Genomic DNA, 24,162 nt, shown 5'->3' with positions numbered 1-24,162 from the left:
AATCAAGCATTGGTAGTTCTGTGTGGTGGTTGGTTTACTTAAGCCTTTATGTGTGTCATGTCCTTAAATGAACTCTCCGGACGAACAAAGGACATGTTTGATCAAAAAGTTACAATCAACAATTTAATAAAGCTGAAGGCGGGAAAAGTCTCAGCAGAGAATTTGCCAGCTTCTGCAATCCACGCGCCACCGAGTAGTTCAATGACTACATACTTTGTCTCCTGCTTCCAACAACAAACCTCAAACAGGCCAGATTCAGGTATACATACAGATCAGAAAAACAAACAAAGAACGTCTTCTGGTGCGTTCAGTGTAACTAGTCATTTTGACACTTTTACTGATTATGGACACTGTATGGTGCTTTCAATGTTACCTTGGATTTTGAATGTCTCTCTGCCAATGGACATGGCGGTGCCATAAAGTATTACATTGCATGCATTTCTTTATTAAATAAATTTTTTCAAAACCATAGCTGTACACTGATATTGTATTTTATTAATTAATCAAGTTTTGAGCTCGGTTGTCAGTTTGATTGTAATACTCCACACATGACTGACTCGATTTTTTGATTTCTCTCGATTCTCTCTAGAACGATTCGGTCTCGATTTCAGAAAAGTTAATAATCGGAATAAAAAAAAAAAAAAAAGTCCGTCCGAGATATTTTCTCGCTCGCGGAGCGTGAACTGAGGTTAGTCGAAATTATGTTATAAAACGTTGTCAAAAAACAATCGCCCCCCTTCGGTAATCGTAGTGGACCGTGGATGATGTTGTGTTCAAAAATGAAGAAACGCCGGATGGACAGAGGTCATCGCTGATCAAAAGGTTAAAATCAAATGTATTTAATAAAGGAGATGGTGTTGTGGTAAAAAGAACATCTCAGCTGAGGAGCCGCTGGTCTCAGCGACCAACAGGCCCCAGGTCAGTCCTTTGACCATCCCTAGTGCCCGTCTGTCGCCTCCACCAGCGAACTCGAGAACAATGGTTCCTACAGGTATTTATAACAATGCTTAAAGGTGTGAAAGTTAGTGTCCACACCTCTGGGAGTGGTCTTCTGGTGAGTTCAATGTAACTCGGATTTCGAATGATCCTTAGTCAATATCAGTTGTTGTGCAAGTATTACATGCATGCATTCCAGTTGATTACATTACATCAAATACAATCATAACTGCATTGGTATTATTCTATTACAGTTGCAGAATTACAGTGGTTTTACAATATTGTCATTACTTTATTGATTACACGGTTTCAGAATCATGGCTGTATTCTGGTGTACACTATATGCATTTTTATTCATTTTATGAACCGGATCGTCAATTTGTTTCTAATATCCTACACTTAACGTACGTGTCTAACTCAAGTCGCGTGTATGCGTTATGTCACAAAAGGGACATTTTAAAGAACAAACCACCATCGTTTCCTCTGTGTGACCAAGTACTTTTGTTTCTGAGCTGGGAGTGGGAATATGGTGACACAGCTTCTATCCTTAACATCACATGCCATGGCTGCATCCAGAGAACAAAAGTGCTGCTATAAAGATTTTAAAAGAAAAAGAAAATCACCCAAGCCTCTTTCAACTCATACAAACGTGCATTGTGTGGTGGCCCGTGACTGTCTGCGTTATCGTTTTGTTGGAAAATAGCGTAGAGACATTCACATGGCCACGTCGTTTATTGCAGCAAGTCTAAAATGGATTTGGAAAAACACACTCACACACACACATACGGGGACACACGTGAGCGGTTTAGCGATCCCTGACACGGGGATCGTGGGAGGAAGCCCAGTGGTCCCTGGAGCCTGAACGAAAAGCCTCTCCAAGCCAATCGGATCACTGCTCTATTCTGACCAATCGTGTTCTGGGGCCTGTTTGACCTGCTCGTATTAGATGAGATCGGTCCAGTGGCCCTCGTTTGTGGAATGCCGCGGCACCAGTTCGGCAGACTGAGAATCCACTCTTTAACACACACACACACACACACACACACACACACACACACACACACACACACACACACACACACACACACACACACACACAGGTCAATCATACTTGACACATTGAGTAATGAACAAAGAGTGCTCTCCAAATATGCTCCCTCAGTAGTTATAAAAATGTCTGATTGCTATAGGTTTGTGATACAGATGGTCGGTGGCAGTGGTAGACAGATTACTGTGGATTGCCTTAGCTCTGACTAAATTGCTGCATTTGTGTTCTAACTCTGCGGAATTATTTCTGTGTGTGTTTGTGTCCGGGATGGACTGATCTCGTCTTTAAGCGTGTACTTGTTGGTTGTTTGCGTATATGTATGTGTCTGTGTGTGTGTGTATATATATAATTAAAGTTAACTTTTAAGATTTATGATTCAAAATGTTTCAAAAAATGATTCAAAAAAGATTTATGATTCAAGATTCAAAATGTGTAAGAACCCTGTTGCGGTTCAAAATCCCAGTAGGTGAGCAGTTTGTGCCCGTCTGGCACCAACAACCACGGCGAGTTCAAAGTCAAATAAATCCCGTTTCTTCCCCATCCGGATGCTCGGTTTGAACTTCAGCGAGTTGTCTTGGCTACGAGCTGCAACCATGTGATGTCATTGGCTGATTAGGAATTTGTGTTAACAAGCAATTAAACAGCTGTACCAAATAAAGTGGCCAATGAGTGTATACATGTGTGTGTGTGACCTTATATTTCTATATGTTAGTGTGTATCCCTAACAGTACAACGTTCTCCACTGCTGACCTCTGTGTCTGATCCTGCTGTGGAGGCCTGCCCATTTCATTAGCATGTTGGACCAGTGAGCCCGGCTTTAGAGGCAATATCCGTGTCAGCAGATTAATCGAATAGCTCACCATAAACACACACACACACACACTCTCACACACCCAAGTGCACACACATAATGCATGGAGAGACAGCACAGTAGACGCTCAAGTTCAAAAGAAGGCGCCACATGACACGGAAACAGGTCCCCACAAAAATGTGAAAAAGCCATGGGTTTAAAAGTGTAATGTAAGTCGCTTTGGATAAAAGCGTCTGCTAAATGACCTGTAATGTAATGTAATGTAATATCATAGCGCGGCTGGACTACGACCTACTTTTGCTAACCCCGGGCGGCCTGGGATTTGAGGGGAGGGACCACGACGGGGCAGCAGCGAGCTGAGACTCTGTGTGACTCGGAGTCCCACCTCATTGTCAGCGCTTTGTGGATCCAGAATGGATGTTCTTACGGCTGCTTTAGTTTCTGTTGTGTTGCATTCAAAGAGAGATTAAAGTGATTTCTGCTTATGCTTGTGTTTCGTCTTCAGGGGGACATACAGAGATGTGTCTGCTGTCAGTGTAGCTCCGTTGGACGGATACGTGTAAATCACTCACATAGAATGTGGTGTGTATTCATATTTGGGGCATTTGAGTTGAGACTACACATTTGCTCATGTTGTGACTACTTGGCCGTCTTCATCTGTGCGGTCTTCTTTTTTACTCAGAGGTTCTTTTATCAGTGAGAAAACATGGTTAATGTTGAGTACACAGATATAAAATCAGAGCAGTGAATGTACTTATGAGAGCTCCCTCACGTTTGATAACTCGAATAGTAGTGGTTTCTTTTAATGCAATGTTTTGGTGATTTTAAAGTTTCCCTTCAAATCCTAAAGGAGTATATGATGTTGGACTTAAAATATTGGTGAAATATGGGGGATTAGGGTGAAAGGGCAAGCCTGGCTCTCTCCTAAGTGACACCTCTAAGGAACTCGTTATACTGTAGCTTGTTTGAAACTACAATTCAATTATTTCTGTTCCTGACTTTAATAATGGATACATCAACTCTGTAGGCCTGTATACAAATTGTTTAAATGGTGCAACGACTGAAGGCAACCTTTGAACAGTGTTTTCGTCCAAACAGTGTTTCTTTTTTTTCTTCCCTAATGTCTCTTTTCTGTGAGACGTCTAGTGAAACTACAAGAAAACTAGGATTATTCCCATCATTTGTCCTGTGAATCTCACAGCTCTGCTCAGACAAAACTAAACTTACAAACACACTTTTTTCTAAATTAAGTCTTGTACCTTTTTGAGTGACAAAAGCCTGCCGCTTGTATTTTTACAGATATTTAATTGCCAAAAAGCATTGATCTCGCTAGCAACTGGTTTTAAATAACTAACTTTTTTTTAAAGTGTCTTTTTTTAAGAAAGGCAATTCTACTTGTTGCAGTAGGAAAAGCACAGATGTCAATAATAAAACTAACTAACTATTCAATTTTACATTTTTCCATTGTTGATGTTAGTAGATGGCGCTATTGTTAGACACACTAGGGCCTCCACTACAAGGACAAGTAAAAATGTCTGCTTTAAAAAATACCCTTCCCTCATAGTCTTGTTTTTAATTCGTACCAAAAGAACTCATTTATTTCCAAATAAACTCCTTGAAAACTAAGCAAAACGCTTAGTCTGCTTTAATAAATACAGCTCAGTTACAGGCGTCGACAACAATGCATGACCTCCTCCTCCTCCTGTTGGCAGTGACTCACCAGTTTGTTTGCATAGAAGCGATCCGCCTGCTGGTCACCCATTTCACTGCTGTGTGTGTGTGTGTGTGTGTGTGTGTGTGTGTGTGTGTGTGCACAGCAGTCGATGAGTAACCGTCTCCACTCCTTCAGCAGCAACTTCCGCCTCGAGCGAGTCGTTTCACCTCAGATGCTGCGCTGGTTCTTAGAAGCAGTGTTTATGGCGAGCAGCTCTCTCTCGATGTCTGAATAGGGGGCAGACTAATGCTGTGAAGCAACACGCTGAACTCCTGCAGTTCTGTTGTCAGTCACAGGGGTTTGGCCTTCATTTTTGGGGTTGGGGTCGTCGTGGCGCAGAGAGAAGGTGTGCTGGGAAGCACAAGGTTGGTGGTTCGATTCCAGGCTGCCCCATGTTCCATGTCGAAGTGTCCCTGAGCCCTGACACCTAACCTAAGTGTAATGTAAGTCGCTTTGGATAAAAGACCTGTAATGTAATGTAATTTGCAATTTCTTCGAGTGTAAAAAAAGAAACTCACCCTGCTCACTCTTTCAGGATGGGACAAGCACTCGTACGGCTACCACGGAGACGACGGCCACTCTTTCTGCTCCTCCGGGACCGGCCAGCCGTACGGCCCGACCTTCACCACGGGGGACGTGATTGGCTGCTGCGTTAACCTCATCAACAACACTTGCTTTTACACCAAAAACGGCATCAGTTTAGGTCGGCGCAACACGTGGTCTCCCTGGACATGAATTGATTACAGTTGTGTGACACATACAGTAGCGTTGTGTCTGCTACAGCTTCATCTATAGCTGGAAATCCTCATGTTTCACTATTAACCGTTTGTCCTGTTGTCCCTCAGGTGTAGCATTTACAGACCTCCCTGTAAGTATCATCATATCTTTATCTCAGAAGTATACAAACTTAACTTGCTTTCTTTTTCTCAGTTCAGAGTTTTGATAGTATAGCATTCGGCAGCCATGAAAACAATCAAATCTGGTTCTATCAGCAAACCGGTTTGCTTCTGGAGAAAAAGCCAAAATATGAATTCAGCTATATTAGTTTTCTGCACTTTGAGCTAATGATTATTGTTGTTATTAATATTATTTTATATTAAACACAAGTGTAGCTGTAGAGACAATGACAATACATGGATGGTTTTCATATTCTACATGCGTGTCCACGACTAATTGCAGCTTGTGTTTGCAGTCGGTTTGGTAACCAACCTTTTCGTGTCCAGTGGCCGCATTAGCTGGAACATTCCCCAGAAAGAAAACATTGTAAAGTCCAAACATCCACTTTAACAGTTTACTGGCAAAATGTTTTTTTTTTTTTAAGAATAGAACAAGAACTCAAAATCACAGTTGTCGACCTAACCAGCATTTATGGTTTCATAGCCTGTTGGTGTTTTTTGTTCATTCTAAAATAGTCCATCTAAAACAGTATGTACTCACTGACCGCAACTTAACAATTATCACAGTTGAAAGAAAGTTGTGAGGCTTAGGCACAAAGTTCATTTTTGCATTTCAAGTATCCTTTAAATGGCAGGTTTTTATATTTTGTGGATCATTTGCAAGTGTCCCACTTCGTATAAGCTAATAAACTGATAACTATGACGAAACTTATAGCTTTCTCATAATAACCAGACACGCACTCTTGTATGTGATAAGAGTCCTCATTTCTTTCTACACCCTCTACCAGCCCAACTTGTACCCCACCGTGGGGCTGCAAACTCCGGGAGAGATCGTAGACGCCAACTTTGGCCAGCAGCCGTTTGTCTTCGACATCGAGGACTACATGAGCGAATGGCGAGCCAAGATCCACGGCATGATCGCCCGCTTCCCCATCGGAGAGCGGCTGGGCGAGTGGCAGGTTGTCCTGCAGAAGTAAGCTTTAGTCACCGCCGCTCGCTGAACACACACACACACACACACACACACACACACACACACACACATCCGTGTTGCTGTTGAGTGAGTTTATCTGAAAGCCTTTGGGATGACGGCTCAGAGCAGCTGTTCCATAGAGCTCCACTCCTGTCAAAAATGTATTAAAAAAGCGTCTCTGTTGCACTGGGTGACACATTACCTTGAAGATTGGCACCGTAATTTATTTTGATTAAATCCCACTGACACCTTCCTGTTGCTGTAAATACTTATCAGATCTCCAAAATTTATATTCATCTACTGCGGAAAATACTCCCCAACAACTGCACCATTTACCAATGTGTGAGTGAGGTTTGCTGAACTGTGTTTGGACATTTCAATCAATGTTTAATGATGAAACGCTTCGTCCATGGGCTTTAAAAAAAAAAATGCCAATAAGAAAATTAGCATTGTTTGTCGCCAATAGGAACCAGTGTGCTCGGGGCCAAAAGCCACAGTCAGGAAGCCTTAGAGACGGACTTACTCACCGTTGATGGGATCAACAACAACAACATGAATATAGAACACGCAAACTCATCCTCTTTAAGAAATTCAACCTTTAACCATTTACCTTCCGTTATGTTCCGTCTCCAGTATGGTGTCTAGCTACCTGGTGCATCATGGGTACTGTGCCACCGCTACAGCCTTCGCCAGAGCCACAGAGACTCTGATACAAGAGGACCAGACGTCCATAAAGAACAGACAAAGTGAGTGAACCAACCGACCACGTCCATATTGTGACGTCACTCAAAAGGGCCAAAGAACGGCCCGGGCAGCTGCCCGCCTTTACAACTTTTCTTAGTCAAATATTACTTATTTTAAAAAGGAATTCTCTCCGTGTTTGATGACTCGGTGGTCTCTGCTGTCTGCGTCGGTTCCTCTTGATCATTTTGCTGTGAATAGCCCTGTGTCTCTTTGGTCCGATAGGAATACAGAAGCTAGTGCTGGCAGGACGGGTGGGCGAAGCCATAGAGGCCACTCAGCAGCTTTACCCCACCCTCTTAGAACATAACCCCAACCTACTCTTCATGTTAAAGTAAGTCAGTGTTTGGAGATGGAGGGCAGGGTGGAGGTGCTGTATGAAACTGTGAGGCCGAGCGTTGATCGTTTCCCCTTGAGAAACTCGCTACCTCTCGCTTTTTATCATTTATTTGAATCCGCCATTGTGACGTCAGTGTGCCTCTCCTTTTTTTCTTTTTTTAGGTGTCGTCAGTTCGTGGAGATGGTGAACGGCACAGACAGCAAGGTCTGCTGCTTGAGCGTTCGCTCCCCCAAGTCACAGGACAGTTACCCAGGCTCCCCCGGCCTCACCCCCCGCCACGCGGCCGGCAACGCGCACCTGCACGCCGCAGGTACACATGCTCACCGCCGCTACGCCTCTGGTCTATTTTTAAGACCAACAGATCGTCAACGATGGAAACAACGTGTTCTTTTTTAAATCCGACTTGCAGGAGCCGACAGCCCAACCTGCAGCAACGGAGTGACCCCCCCCGCCAAGTCAAAGAGCCACGGCTTCACCGGCGGCGTCAAATACGCCAGCGTGTCGTCCTCCTCCGCCTCTGCCTCCTCCTCCACCTCCTCCTCCCCGTCCTCCGTCAACTACTCAGAGTCCAACTCCTCCGACTCCACGAAGAGCCAACCACACAGCGCCAACAGCACCCAGGAAACCAGGTAGGGAGGGGCTGAGCCCACAGCGGACATGCAACACGAGTGGAGCGTAAGGGAGCACGTTATAAAGCGGTTATAAAGCAATGGATCATTGAAGGTGCCACATAGGATAGGTTCTTATTAATGGAACAGAGGAAATATTCTACTTTTCATCTTTGTGTTGAGTGAGGCGCGATATGTTCTGTTAATTTCCCTGAAATGCTTTTGAAACGCCCAACTGTGACGCTCTGGTTTTATCGGCCAAAGGTTTTTAGATGTTTTGCATGAGGACCTCCAGTCTGTGCTGGGTCGGGTCTTCTTGCTGATTTGAAATGGGTGGGGCGCGGTTGATAATATGTGACATCACATTGTTTTCGGCAAGCCAATGTTCACCCTCATTCATCAACCTGGTGCACTTTGAGTACAAAGTGACTAGACCTACGAAGAGCTTTGCCTCGGTTGACAATCAAAAATTGGACAAAAACTGTTTGTGCCCCTTCCATCTGGCAGGAGGCTGAGGTCCATCAGGACTAAGACCTCCCGCCACACGAACAGTTTCTTCCCGTCGGCAGTCGGGCTCATCAACAGAGCCCGGTCCCCCACTGCCTGACTATAACATTCCACCGGTCACTCCCCCTCACACTGCACATGCCACTTTAACTGCAATTCATCACTTTGTCGTCACTTGTCACTTTGTCTCTTGTCTGTTACTTGTTCGTTAGTGCACTTTATGCTTAATATTTCTCTTAACTTTTTAATATTTAAATTTTTTTAACTTTATTCCCTTGTTTTATACTAACCCATAGCCTTAGCCTTATTCTACTAACCCATTGCATTAGCATTTCATTCCACTTTATTTTATTAATTGTGCACTGTTGTCTTGTCTGTCTACTGTCGCGCACTAACCGCCAAGACAAATTCCTTGTATGTTTGACATATTTTGGCTAATAAATGTGTGTGCGTGTTTAGCGACAGTGAGATGGATGTCGAAGCAGAGCACTATACCAATGGCGTTGTCGAGGGCTCCTCGGCGCGAATCATGAACGGCACGTACAAACACGAAGAAATCCTTCAACCTGATGACAACAGCATTGGCAACGGGGTCACAAGTAAATGCACACACACACACACACACACACACACACACACACACACACACACACACACACACACACACACACACACACACACACACACACACATCTACACTCTGCATGTAGCATATTTGCAGAATCATGAATATTTTATGTTGTTTTTCTCCTTTCACCTCTTGTTTCACTCATTATTTTCCTTCCTTTTGAAGAATCTTTGTGTGCTTTGTTGTGTACCCTCCTTTTTAAAATGTTCTGCGTGTCTATTTTAACTGCGTGTGTCTGTTGCCTGCAGATGACAGTTGCAGTAATGGCAGACAGCTGTGTGGAGGGAACCAGGCAGCCACAGAGAGGATGATCCAGTTTGGACGGGAGCTGCAGATGCTCAATGAACAGCTGTGCCGCGAGTACGGCAAGAACACCACGCACAAGAAGATGTTACAGGTATACTCACACATATAGAGAGAGAAGAAAAAAAAGTATACCTTGACCCAAACAACAGCATCTGTATTGATATGGGCCGTGTGTGTCTGTCCACCCTGTATGTGTAGGATGCATTCAGCCTGCTGGCGTACTCAGACCCGTGGAACTGCCCCGTTGGCCAGCAGCTAGACCCGACCCAGAGAGAATCCCTCTGCTCCGCACTCAACAGCGCCATACTTGGTAAAAAGCAAACGCCATTCAAACTACAAGTCAAACTGTGACTCTCGTGTGGCTCCCTTGCCTGACCGTGTTTTCCCCACTCCAGTGTCCCAAAATCTGCCCAAGCAGCCTCCGCTGATGTTAGCGCTCGGCCAGGCCACTGAGTGTGTTCAGCTCATGGCCCGGGTCCGGTCCGGCTCCTGCTCCTTCGCCAGAGTAGACAACTTTTTGCACTAGCCCAGGTCCAGGTGAGTGAGTTAATGTGTTGTAAAGTAATTGAGCTTTCAGCCTTCAGACCAGGCGCCCTGCTGCCTGCTTTCTTTCCCCCCTTGCTGAGGAGATTCACAAAGGTGGACAAAATAACTGACTGCCCCAGTATGACAGTTTTAAAATAAGTACATTTTGAATATAGTTTTAAATGAATCCTTTCACTAAAACTGAAACGGAACCTGGAAGTTAGCCCCCTGGATCAGTAATTAGCTATTTGCTTCCTGGGCATTTTTCCAGCAAACCCAACAGGCTGTTCAACTGCAGTAACAACCAAGACGTTTTACTTATTACTACGTATTCATTTAATGACGCAGAACAGGACAGATAAAGGATTTCTTTGTAGGTGTATTTGCTGTTGCTTGGGTTGCAGAGAGGGGGATCCCAAATGTTTCCTCCAGTTGTTTTTTGGGAAGTGAAACAATAACGCTTGATCTTCCTCATGATAGTCCTCGGTAAACACTGCTCTTAGATTCTTTAAAGAAACAAAATCCCTTTTATTTTTGTTGTTGCTGTAGCTTGTGTTCACAGCCTGGCTACGTATCCACAAGTGTCTCCATGTGGCTAAAAAAAACTAGGTTCACATTACCTGAATCTCTACTGCAGACGTGACCTCAATTAAGAAAATACGATCCAGAATGAAATATATCAGTGTCCTGTTAGTATTAAATGTTATTTTATATAAATGACCTCACTCTCCATTCATTATGTTCCTACAAGGAGTTACATTTATGATAAAATATTTAGTTGGCACATTTTACACTGGTCATATGGTGCATGAGGTAAAGGGAACTACAATTACTAACTTATGAAAATACCAAAACATCACATCACCACTGTGCAGGAATATGACCACAAGCTGTTTGAAATCATGCTACATTCCTTCATTTCCTTGCTTAGATGACTACCCGTCTCTCCACAGGTTAATGTTAAGTGGCACCGGGAGAAGAAATGTCCAGCAGATAGTTGTCATGGCGACAGAGGAAAGAGCATGCGTGTGATTGGTGTGTTTGGCTGTCCATCAGACCGAACAAGTGGCATAGCCAAAGGAGGAGAGCAGCAGAGAAGAGAGCTTCCTTTTTAATTTAGTATTATCAAACAAAGAAATGTGTGACACTATTTAAGATCATTTATTATTATTCTGTTTATCTAGTCATTTTTATAGTTCTTTATTTTTTTGTCAGTTTGTTACAAACAAATTGTGAATGCCCTTTTTATTTTCTCTTCTATTTTTACATGGATGGATTTTAATTTTCTGCGATCAGTATTTTACTCACGTTGATGTTCACCATATCACAGGCATCAATACCATCACCAAGCTACCACGGTGACCCACAAGACTCTAGGTCAGCTTTGCAAACCCCGAGACATATTAACGTCATCTTAGATAAGTTGCAAAAGACAAAGATTTGTTTATCCTCCTAAAGTACTCAGTGCATTCGTGTCTTGAAATAAATTCAACCGGGCCGAGCAAACAGGCTCAGCATGAACAAAAAAACACCATTAGTGGTGTGGAGCAGATCAGGAGGTCCAGTCAAGCCTGATTCCGTATAATAATAAACACTGCTGCTGATATTAAACTAATGAATGGATTTATGTGAGAGAAAAGAAAATCCACTTACTGCTTTTCTATTGGTCACAGTAAAAAAAAATCTTTGTAAGAAAACATAATTGAAGGGCCTCTGTAGTAACCAGGGGTTGATGGATGGGTGGATGAAGAAACAGTTTACCCCTAAAGTCTAAATGATATACTTTTCTTCTTACCGAAAGTGCTGTTAGTTAATCTGGTTTTAGTTCCTGAGTGTTCGATATATCGGCCTTCATGATTTTGTGGTTTCGCATAAATAGAATGGGACTTGATGACACTTGGCTCGGGGTGCTAAAAGCACCAATAAGATTAATTTGACAAACTATCTCGTAACAAATCATAACCCAGTAAAGATAATATGCTGACCTTGTTGTGCAGAGGTTAATGCGCTTTTCTTTTTTTCAGCCAAAACTATAACCCCCAAACGCAGGTCTTTTTTTAGACCAGCGCTGTATAGTCCCATTATAGGGGGGAGAATGTGGACATCTCTATTGCAACTATCTCCAATCCTCAGCAACTAACACCAAAACAACCTAGACTGATAAATAGCCTGACAGGTAATGTGAAACATATGTGTCTCTGATGTGGGGGGAGAATTTTCCCTTTTTAAATTGGAAAATAAAGGTGCCGGAACCTTAGTTTTACTGTAACGACCGATCCGCACCAGCTGCACACCTGTTATTTCGGTTGCCAGAGTAAAGAAAATCTGTATGAAAGGCAGACTAACAAGCGCAGCAGCTTGTGGACTGAAGAGTGAAGTCGCTCTTGAGAATTTCACTTGTGGCGCTTGATGTCAAACCCCTCTCAGGTTGTGAAAACCACCTATGCGTAATGGAAGAAGGTGTTGTTTATTCCATTCAGATCCCTCTTGTTCTTTAACATCCAAAAACTTGACTTTATTATTGTGTAGCCCCACTTTGTAAGTTTGTCCAGGAGTATTATGTCCAAAACAAAGATGTAAAAACAAATTTTTCTATTGACCAGGTTCGCTGCTGACCACTATGAGATTTAACCACATTGCTCCTGATTTGGGGTCTGACCAATGACCGAAAAACGTCCAAACTATCACTACTAGGCCTTCGACAGCATGAAATCACAGCTACAGCCTCCTTTGTCAACCACTACTGGTTGTCAACCCCAAATTGTCTGATATTAAATGAATAAATATGACTATGAAATAAATATATGAATAAAGCAATGCATTGTGCAGTAATTAAATTACATATGGTGGTCTATTCAAAAGGCCCCCTTTCAAATGTCTTCTCCCCCAGTTCCCCCTGTTCAACAACTGCTATCAAAATGTAGGCAGCTAGCTCCCAGAAGAGAAGTTACTCGCTTGTAGCTAACCAACCAGCTAGTTAGTCATTTTTAATCAACCAATTAGCTGTTGCTGCTCATAAACACAGTCAATGGGAAGCAAGCTTTGTTTTGATCTAGCTTAGCAAGACTTTATCACATATGCTACCTACTAACCTAATGCTAACCTAGCCAGCAGAGCAGCTAGGTTAGCTTATGGGGTTAGGGATTTTATTGCGCAGCTCCAAAGCAAAGAGCGGGTGTTTGCGGCTATCATTAGTTAATTCAGAGTTACTTATTCACTTATTGTTCCTCAGTGCGCAGAAACATTTAAGAGGTCTTAGTTAGCAACATCCCGTTGGGCTGAGTTGGGTTTTGGAAAATGTATTGAAATTTTTTAGTTTATTGGCTCTTTTATGTTCATTAGATTATTTAGTTCATTATATTGTGGTTATTTATTAAGTATTTGAGTTTAATATTGAGTTAATGATTTTGACATGACAACTTTCACAACTTTCTGTCTCTGTATTTAATCAGAGGATTGTTCTTTGCAACGAGTAATTGCACTGTACTTCGCCCTAATCGTATAATTGGATTTTGATTACAGACTTTTGTTTTGTTCCATCCCTTAACTTTCTGTGAAACATTGTGAACAACTTTTGTTTTTACACCAGTTTATTTTCTACCAGATAGCACTGATTTACTGTTATCGGACTTGTGGCCAGCTGTCACTTTCAGCTGCTTTGTTATGACCTGGCAAATATCTGGTGCAGTCACCATCAAGTATAAAATTCCGTTTATAAGATCATGTCCTTCTGATGTAGAGAAATATGGAATAATATGTGGGGTTTACTCCAGGATATACGTATGTTCACACTTACCAAGCTGTTTTTTATGAAGACCCTCTGCTATAATAGGGACTATTTTATAATATCCACACACATAGCACACATTTGACAACATCTTCTTATTCAGCTGTAAAGGACTTCTGTTACACACACACATACACACACACACACACGCACACCTTTACATGGACGAACAACCTCTGTTGCACACCTGTAAGGAACAAGCCTCCCAGCTGTCCTTTGTGTTTGAGTCTGGGCTGTGTCTCAGCACTGTTACCACGCACCCTTCCTCTCACTCCTGCATAGACATAACCACTGATGTGATCAGCGTTTGTTTTAAGGAAAGGAGGGATGTTAGCGGCTTTCAGAAGTTGGCCCGGGGCCTCTTGAAGCCACATGGACTTCTCCCGAGAGGCCGGATAAATGGATTGAGGCATCGCGGATGAGCTGTGCACAGTTGACTTATCATTTTGATTTCATATTTTGACTTTTGAGTTTTAGCAAAAAGAAAAATTGTGAATGAGTTACCCTCTACTTAGCATGACTTTTAAAACGATATTTAAAAAAAGGAAAAAGAATAATTGAAAAAAAACAATGTATTGAAAACATGTTAAAGAAATATTGTATTCTGTTTAATTTTGACAGAATTATTTTTATTAAAATACATCCATAAGCATATAATTGATCTACTGATTTCATTTGGTGTGGTTTTCTTTTCCTATAGATACAAATGTGCTAAAAAGAACAACTCAATATGGAAGTAAATCAGTGTCATCGGATTTTGAAAGAAAAAGGTGATTGAATTTCTAGCACTGAATATTTATGCATTGAAATCAATGTATCTGAATGTTTTTCAAAAAATTCAACTGCAAATAATTCAACCACAAAAAAATCAACCGCAACATCCGGGAATCCAAGGAAGATTCAAGATCGGGAGCGTGCGTCAAGCAAAAGGAGCGAGCGCCCCAATACAACTTCGGCTGTCGGCTAGCACGATGATCGGATTTTAGCCATGTCCGTTAACAATGGGGCTTCGGTGAGTGTTTTAACTTTAACTTTATGCCATCAGTGTGGTTTGTGTCTGTAAGACTCAGTAATAGACAGCTAACATTTGTACATTGTACATTGTACATTGTACAATTGTACATTGTACTGATCCAAGATGGCGCCGTTGATGGCCGCCACGGTGCTTCGGTGCGCTTCGTTTTTTGTTGTTTTTGTTGTTAATTACGTTTGCTGCTGCGATTCCCGGAGCTCTTTCACCAGAGATGAGCTCTTGAACATCCGTGGAACAACTCCAGCGGAGTTACTTCCAACTTTCCTGCTTTCTTCCGTGGAATTACTGGACATTATAGTCAAAGGTGCGCTCACCTTTCGTCACGCGGTGAGACGCCGTAGGAGAGGAAAACGGGCCGGCTCGCTGGTGAGACTCCGCAAGCGTGGTTCTCCTGCATACAGGCAGAAACTAAAGCTCTGCAAACCTGTGGTGAGGGAATTCAAGAAGTGGACCAGTGAGGCGCTGGAGGATCTTCGGGCGTGCTTTGACTGCACAGACTGGGATGTTTTCAGGACTGCTACTGACAGTCTGGATGAGTTCACAGAGGCTGTAACTTCCTACATCGGCTTCTGTGAGGACAGCTGTGTACCATCATGCACCAGGGTGAGTTACAACAACGACAAACCCTGGTTCACAGCGGAACTCAGAACACTACGCCTGCAGAAGGATCAGGCATTTAGGAGTGTGGACAAAGACTTGTACACAGAGGAAAAATACAAGTTTAGCAAGGCGGTGAGAGATGCTAAACAACTGTACTCTGAGAAACTCCAACAACAGTCACAGCAAGTGACTCTGCTTCGGTCTGGAGAGGCCTCAAACACCTCACCAACTACAAGCCAAAAACCCCCCACTCCATGAATGACCTCCGCCTGGCAGACGAGCTCAATGAGTTCTACTGCAGATTTGAAAGACAATGTCCTGATCCCATCCCCCACAGCTCCACCAACCTGCTGCAGTCCCTCTCCCCTCCCTCCCCCAGCCCATCAGGTGCTCACGCCTCTTCATCTATATCACCTTCCCCTCCCCCACCAGCAACGACCCTCTCTATTCTGGAGAGAGACGTTAACCGGCTCTTTAGAAGACTAAATCCCTGTAAGGCAGCCGGTCCGGACTCCGTTTCCCCTCACTCCCTGAAGCATTGTGCTGACCAGCTGTCTCCGGTGTTCACTGACATCTTCAACACCTCCCTGGAGACATGCCACGTACCAGCCTGCTTCAAGGCCTCCACCATCATCCCTGTTCCCAAGAAGCCCAGGATCACAGGACTCAATGACTACAGGCCCATCGCCCTGACCTCTGTAGTCATGAAGTCTTTTGAACGGCTAGTCCTGACCCACCTGAAGTCCCTCACCGACCCCCTCCTGGACTCCCTGCAGTTCGCCTACAGAGCCAACAGGTCTGTGGACGATGCTGTCAACATGGCCCTCCACTACATCCTCCAGCATCTGGACTCCCCAGGAACTTACGCCAGGATCCTGTTTGTGGACTTCAGCTCTGCTTTCAACACCATCATCCCGTCTCTGCTGCTGAACAAACTCTCCCAGCTGCACGTGCCCGACTCCACCTGCAAGTGGATCACAGACTTCCTGTCTGACAGGAAGCAGCACGTGAAGCTGGGGAAACATGTCTCAGCCTCTCGGACCATCAGCACCGGTTCCCCCCAAGGCTGCGTTCTTTCCCCTCTGCTCTTCTCCCTGTACACTGTAGGATATTAGAAACAAATTGAAGATCCGGTTCATAAAATTAATAAAAATGCATATAGTGTACACCAGAATACAGCCATGATTCTGAAACTGTGTAATCAATAAAGTAATGACAATATTGTAAAACCACTGTAATTCTGCAACTGTAATAGAATAATACCAATGTACAGTTATGATTGTATTTGATGTAATGTGATCAACTGGAATGCATGCATGTAATACTTGAACAACAACTGATATTGACGAAGGATCATTCGAAATCCAAGTTACATTGAACTCACCAGAAGACCACTCCCAGAGGTGTGGACACTAACTTTCACACCTTTAAGCATTGTTATAAATACCTGTAGGAACCATTGTTCTCGAGTTCACTGGAGGAGGCGACAGACGGGCACTAGGGATGGTCAAAGGACTGACCTGGGGCCTGTTGGTTGCTGAGACCAGCGGCTCCTCAGCTGGGATGTTCTTTTTACCGCAACGCCATCTCCTTTATTAAATACATTTGATATAACCTTTTGATCAGCGATGACCTCTGTCCGTCCGGCGTTTCTTCATTTTTGAACACAACAACACCAACAGCTGCACCTCCACCCACCAGTCCGTCAAGCTCCTGAAGTTTGCGGATGACACCACCCTCATTGGACTAATCTCTGGTGGGGACGAGTCCGCCTACAGGTGGGAGTCTGACCATCTGGTGTTGTGGTGCAGCCAGAACAACCTGGAGCTCAACGCTCTAAAGACAGTGGAGATGGTTGTGGATTTCCGGCGGAACAGAGCCCCACCCTCCCCCATCACCCTGTGTGACTCACTATTGTGGATTCCTTCCGTTTCCTGGGCTCCATCATCACCCAGGACCTCAAGTGGGAGCTGAACATCAGCTCCATCACCAAGAAGGCTCACCAGAGGTTGTTCTTCCTGAGGCAGCTGAAGAAACTCAACCTGCCAAAGACGATGATGGTCCACTTCTACACGGCCATCATCGAGTCCATCCTCTGCTCCTCCATCACCGTCTGGTACGCTGCAGCCACAGCCAAGGACAAGGGCAGGCTTCAGCGGGTCATCCGCTCTGCAGAGAGGGTGATCGGCTGCAATCTGCCGTCATATTTGGCTAATAAATGTTTCCTGATTCCTGATTAACAGACTGTATAGGACATGAACTAAGCGGAAGTTAAACGAGAGCGTACAGCTGGTCAGAATACGCATTTTCTTCTAGTTTTGAATTAAGTTAATGATGCTGTGATGCTTCGACATGCTATTAGGAGTGATTGGCGGAGTTTTGAAACCGCTTGTAGAGCGCATATGAGCCCCTACAGCGTAGTGGAGGGGAGGGGCGCTTTAGCGGAGCGTGTGCAGACGCATAACTCTGACAGTACGTGCAGGTTATGCTGTTTACATGCACGACCATTGTATGTCCAACGGGGATGGGGCTTCGGTGTGTTTTAACTCTATTATATGCCATCAGTGTGGTTTGTGTCTGTAAGATTCAGTACTAGACAGCTAACATTTGTCCATTAACAGACTGTATAGGACATGAACTAAGCGGAAGCTAAACGAGATGACGTTCGGTTGTTGTTTTTTCAAGCTCTCAGTATGATGTCATATATTATATGGTATCATAAAAAACCCACCAAAAGCACGAACATATCAGACATATACACATTATAGTGTGACAACGGTTTATTGTCCCATACGAGCTTACAGTTGTGAAGCAGAGATTGTGATCTGTCACTGAATTTTTAAAAAGTTCTTAAAGTAAAGACAGTTGAGTAGAAGTTATGATACTAGTTTAACTTTACAGAAAGCAGTTTTAAATAAGCACAAATGAATGAGGTTTCGGTTTAACGAGTAATGTGTTAACTAGTCACTCAGCATGCATCGTGGTAACCTTAAAGTGATGGAAAAATGAACAGAACAGCCTTCAGTTTGACTTAAATGAATGCGGATTTCAGCTGTAGAAGTATGTAAGTTAGTAATCATTACTATAGATTATAGACTGGTCTTACAGTAATGGTTTTGTTCATCTATTGGTAGTTTACATGACATAACATTTTTTTCTCTTTCCTAGGAACTGCTGCTTAATCACCTGTTGGAAAGACTTCGCTCTCGATTGGAAAATATTTTGGGACGCATGCCTCTAAATCTGGACTTCTTAGAGTTCACTTGCACACAATAATTTGTGTTGTTAAATGCTGTATCCTCTCAGGTAGCTGTTAGTCCAGCAATTTGAGATGCACTTACTCAGTTGCACAGTCTTATAAACATAGAAAAAGAAAAAAGTAAGCAACATATTGCATTTGTGCAGTTTGAGGAAGGACCAGCTGGGAGACAACGAATAGCCATATCCCCAGACTACCCATGCAACCTTCTTGAACTTAATCTGTTTGTCCTCTGTATCGCTAAACCCATGGGGATTTCCAGAAGCACTGTGTACCGGCGCATGGCTGAGTATAATCTCTCAATAAAGGCACTATACAGCACCATGACAGATGAAGAGTTAGACCAGTGTGTGAGAGAGATTAAATCCAGACAGCCTCATTCTGGATACCGAATGGTGAAAGCACTTCTGCAAGCCAGAGGACTAAGGGTGCAGTATAACCGTGTCAGAGCTTCCATGCACCGTGTTGACACCACTGGTGTCTTCTCCCATATGCTCCATTTAGGATGCATTGCTCGACGGACCTACTCAGTTCCAGGACCCCAGTCTTTAATTCATATTGATACAAACCATCAATTGATACGGTAATTCTTTTCAAATAATGTTTTTGAAAAAATGCAAATTAATTAAGAGTATGTTAGCTCTTAAGCAAAGTTATTCAGTTCTGAGCGTTAACACTATTTCTTACTTATAGTACGTTCTATACAGTTGACTGTCGGGGGAGAATTTGTTGAGGTGCATATTGTGAGAGTCTCAAGAACTCGTATGTGACCTTTCTTGGGAAACTCGTGACCTGACCTAGTCTACGATGAAATCCATATGTGGCTTGGACAGACCATATCATGTTCTTCTATTTACCTTTCTCCTCTGTTTTCCTGTCTGTCAAAATGATTGACTTGGTCCCACTAAGAGAGGGTCGCGGAGGTTCCCGAAACAACATCTGGTTACCATTCCTCGAACCTTCAGAGATGTATAAAAGCTCCTGGTTCCCCCCAGAAAGATCTTTCTTTCAAAAACTTTGTCAGATCTTCCTGCTCCTTTTGGGGGAAGGAACATTCTGTCCCTTTTCAGCTGAATTGTAGTCATTTGACTTCTGTCTGTGCCTACGACTTGTGTTGATGATTTTTGTATACTTATGATTTTTCCTATATCCTAGTTAGTAAAATACTTAATCATAAGCGAGTCTCTGATACTTTTGATTTCTCACAAGGCCTAAATCCACAATTTCCACCACAAACTTGGCGACGAGGATGGGATGGACGCGTGATCTGGATTCTGACGGACGGACAGAAGGCCATTTAGTATAGGTGATTCCTCCATAAGGGTGAGAAGCTGCCGTCCCGACGAGACCTGGATTGCCGATCCATCCAGTTCAAGGAAAGAAACGAAGAACACGCGGTGAGAGATCAAAATTATTTTAAGGCAGACAGAGTCATGACAAAAGGGTTTTAGGCCTATCTCACAACGAGTGTGTTGTAGACAGACGTGTCTGGGTCACCTGTGGTATTCGTCACAAAGTTGCAACGTCCTGTGTCTGAAGTTCACAGGCGCGACTTTGGATCAATGCAGTAGACTGAGTGACCAGAGAAAGCAACGGTCAACTGACTTAGTTATGCATGTGGTATTTCTTTGTTTGTATGCACCTTTATAGACGCGCACACTCCGGGTATACAGATACAGATAACTAAAATGGGTAGTGTTCAGAGTAAAGGGGAGACAGGTGAAAACCATGAGACTAATATCCTGCCACCATTGTGTAAATTTATGTCAGAGCGTTATCCTGGCAGTTTGAATCAAATACAAAGGTGGGTTGAATTGGGGTTCCCTTCAAAGGGGAGTTTGAGTGAGAATCAATTGGAACAGTTGGAATTGCAACCGAGGGAAAAGGAGAAGAACGATGCAGCTCAGCATGCAGACCTGTCGAGAAGAAAGCAGAAGAAGAATGTGGTATTTAAGGCAGACTGGGAAGCCTTCAAGATGTGGAAGTATGAGTCAGAGAGAAGGGAGAGAAAGAGGTTGAAAGCATTTAATTCATAAAAAACAAAGAATCTACAAAAGGTGCTGAAATATGTACCCCCTGCAATCCTAAAACACTTTATTCTTGTTTTTCTGAGATCCTGAAGAGATCGGTGGACACGGATCTGGACTCCACCCCTCCCCTCACTGCTCCTCCAGCCTACGTGAGCCCCCAGTTTCCTCAGCAGGAAGCAGCACAAGCAAACCTTCCTCGGCTTGACAACAGCCCGCCAGGAGAGAGGCCAGATTCAACCTCCCACGCCAGCCAGATGACCTTTTCACCTGCCATGACCCGCTCGCAGGCTCAACAAAGGCAGGCCTTGCTAAGAGGAAAACAGGAGGCATTGTTTGATTCTGAAGCTTCTTTTCCAATGGTAGAAGTGGCGGGTGCACAAGGGACGATGTTGGTGTTCAGACCCTGGTCCGACACCGACGTGGCCGAAGCAATGAGCCACGTTTGCAATCCTAAGGATAATCTTGCTAAGTGGGAGACTGATCTGAAGCAGTTTGTCAGAGAATACCGTCCTACCATGTCAGAGCTGCGGCGTCTGATGTGCAGACTTCTGAAACATGACTATCACAGAGTTCAAGGTGTGTTCACCACCACAAGAATGACTGCTCGCCTGAAAGATCCTGATTATGAGAATGACACAAACGCAGCCTTTAGAAACGCTGTTGATGCTCTCGTTGTGATGGTAAAAGAACAATTTCCTCTGAGACTGAACCTTTCCACCATCACTTCTATGATACAAGGGCCACAAGAAACATGCAGCTCCTTCCTGGCACGCCTGACGACAGCCTTTGACACTCACAGCAGCCTCAACCGACCTGATCCGATGGGGGCACAGCCCCTGATGCCATATGAAGTCCATCTGAAAGAACATTTTATAAGCAGAATGAGACCTGAGCTTATACAGATGGTGAAAAGATCATGTGTGACCTGGAAAACATGTGCTCTTGCAGACATCCTTCAGCACGCTGAACACGCTGAAGATGAATTACACAGAAAAGATGAACAAAAGAAAGAGGGCAGACAAAAAAGACTGGAAGAAGCTCAGTTTGCCATGTTCAACACGCTTGCAGAGCCAACCCACAAATTTGCCCAAGGTCAACGTGGAAGAGGAAGAGGCTACGGAAGGGCTCGTGGCAGAGGCAGATCAGACCGAAGTTACAGAAGGTATGATCCAAATATTTGTCACAACTGCGGAAAACCGGAGGACAAAAGCATGAGGCAATCACACCACGCGTCTGACTGAGAGGGACAGTGGGAGGGGCGGACCCCAGAGACGGATCACCCCACCACAGAGGAGAAAGTAATGCACCCTACACACACTCATATACAGAACAAAACAGTTAGCGCAGGCACAACCACACACATCTTAAATTTTGCCATGTATGTTAGTAACCCAGGATATAAGAAATTTCCCCAATTAACATTGATGATTTCTAGCCATCCAGTAACATTTTTAGTTGACTCAGGAGCTACAAACTCAGTTTTAAGAATAGATGCCTTGCCCCAGCCTCCAAAAAGGAGTGGCAGAACACGTCTTACAGTGGGATCAAGCGGTGTTCCCGTTTTAGAGAGTTGCTCTGTTCCTTTAAGATGTGAGCTTGATGACCAGATGACGAAACATTCTTTTCTGGTGTCACAAAATTGCCCGGTGAATCTGATGGGGAGAGATCTGATGTGTTACTTTGGCATTGCGTTAAGCTCAACATCAGATGGCATCAAGGTGTTGAAAAAAGCTGAGCTCCCATTAATTCAGATGTTTAACTGTAGTCCAAATCCCCTTCTGTACGTATACGAATGGAAACTAATGTTAGACCAGGAAACACCAATTACTCATGACCTTGTTAAAATTGCAAATACACACAGTACTGCAGCAGAAGATTGCATGCACGAACAGTCATTACATTGTACATCCCATGTAAGCATAGGGCCACACAGAAGGTACGAGGATGTGTGGCATGACCAAAAGTTGGAGAAAGAGAGATTGTGTTTGAAGCATGTGTATTGGTCATAGGAGGCTGCTGCGGTGTCTGTATCTCTCTCTCCCTCCCAGGAAAAAGTGTTCTTTGGTTCCACTCCACACATTTCATTGGCTAAACCATCTCACTGGGAATGGCAGGATCTTAGTCCATGGTTGCAGCAGTGTCTCGGCCTAACAGATTTCAGACCGGGTGCAGAGGATCCTCATGAAGAGTATAGGGCTAGTGGTAATTGTTAGGGATTTAAGCCAGAAGTGCACCCCTAGTCAGGGAATTATAGTATGTTGTGTAATAATGTTTAGTGTTAGAATTATAGGTTGTGTGTTATTAGATATTAGTTATTACATTAACATGTTAGATGAAGTGAATGCAATTTCAATCAAACACAATTCATAGTCATTTAAATCATATAAACACTGTACACATTAACATTCTGTCACAATGTGATGTTAAAACCTGGGGACGGATGCCAATTGCCGTTCTTTATGGATTTCTCCCAATTTTATCCCCAAAGAGGGTTTTTTGGGAGTTTTTTCTCCTGTCAGGTAATAAATGAACAACTTCATGTAAGGCAGCCGACTGAGGCAAATGTCTTGAGAATTGGACCACATGAACTGTCTTAGATCTTATGATGAAGTGTGATGAACGGTGATCATTAATGATGGGTTGTTGTAATGAAAGTGTACTAGTTATAAGATGAAGACTTAAACGATGTATGCTTTGTTAAATTCACTCATTGAGGCATAAAGCCGAATGTATCTACATTGAGTGCATTGGAGTGTGAGGGACAGCTAGGACAGAGAGGTTTCAGGTTACAGCTGCAGCTTCACACCTCGACGTGGAAGGGACAATGGAGGAGGTGACCCTTTGGAGAAGAAGCCAATGACATTCAAATGCACTAAAGAAGACACACCTCAAGAGTTTTCAAAGGACCATGGCGGGGAAAAGACTGTTAGATCTTCTCCTGCAGCCGCGTTGATAAGTCACTCTAGACTTGCTCAGAGAATTCTCTATTTCGCGAAATATTCCACTGTTCGCTTAGTATTTCACTTTGTAATTGTAATCCCTATTACGTTGTTCAGTTATTAAATAACTTTTGATTTTTGAATTTAAACGAATTGACTCATTCGTGTCCTCGTTTCCGGCCGGGACGAGAACAAAGGATTGAGTCCTCCCTCGAGAGCTTCCGAAACCTTAACATAATGTAGGTCGCACTACATTGAGCACACGAGTAAGTGTACACAGAACGGTAGAGCTCGTCGAGGAACACACACAATACGCAGAGTTGTATCCGATCGCAGCAGCAGACGAAATTCCAGAGCTGTCACAAGTACCGCCTTCACTATGGGCCGCACACAAGTACGATTTGGGTCTCATAAAAGGTGCGGCGTCATTGGTTGTGTGTCCTAAGTCAAATTACAGGCCGTGCCTTAAACAATACCCACT

The 24,162-nt window shown here is 43.6% G+C and overlaps 1 protein-coding gene across 1 annotated transcript in view; it reads left to right on the top strand.

The window, feature by feature from the left end:
• The window catches only part of LOC120812206 (ran-binding protein 10-like), a 37,176-nt gene extending 13,346 nt beyond the window's left edge, over nt 1-23,830 (top strand). Inside the window, exons 4-15 of the mRNA XM_040168018.2 lie at nt 5,045-5,212; nt 5,355-5,377; nt 6,194-6,378; nt 7,012-7,124; nt 7,345-7,453; nt 7,621-7,769; nt 7,869-8,088; nt 9,034-9,173; nt 9,451-9,599; nt 9,707-9,818; nt 9,904-10,045; nt 10,987-23,830. Coding sequence (XP_040023952.2) covers nt 5,045-5,212; nt 5,355-5,377; nt 6,194-6,378; nt 7,012-7,124; nt 7,345-7,453; nt 7,621-7,769; nt 7,869-8,088; nt 9,034-9,173; nt 9,451-9,599; nt 9,707-9,818; nt 9,904-10,034 — 1,499 coding nt within the window. The 3' untranslated portion in view covers nt 10,035-10,045; nt 10,987-23,830. The remainder of the gene's footprint in view (nt 1-5,044; nt 5,213-5,354; nt 5,378-6,193; nt 6,379-7,011; nt 7,125-7,344; nt 7,454-7,620; nt 7,770-7,868; nt 8,089-9,033; nt 9,174-9,450; nt 9,600-9,706; nt 9,819-9,903; nt 10,046-10,986) is intronic.
• Nucleotides 23,831-24,162: the final 332 nt, after the last annotated feature.

This window comes from Gasterosteus aculeatus, chromosome Y, assembly GCF_964276395.1.
Source record: "Gasterosteus aculeatus chromosome Y, fGasAcu3.hap1.1, whole genome shotgun sequence".
Classification (NCBI taxonomy): Eukaryota; Metazoa; Chordata; class Actinopteri; order Perciformes; family Gasterosteidae; genus Gasterosteus; species Gasterosteus aculeatus.
Note: the sequence above shows the minus strand (reverse complement) of the source record. Positions and strands in the feature narration are given on the sequence as shown.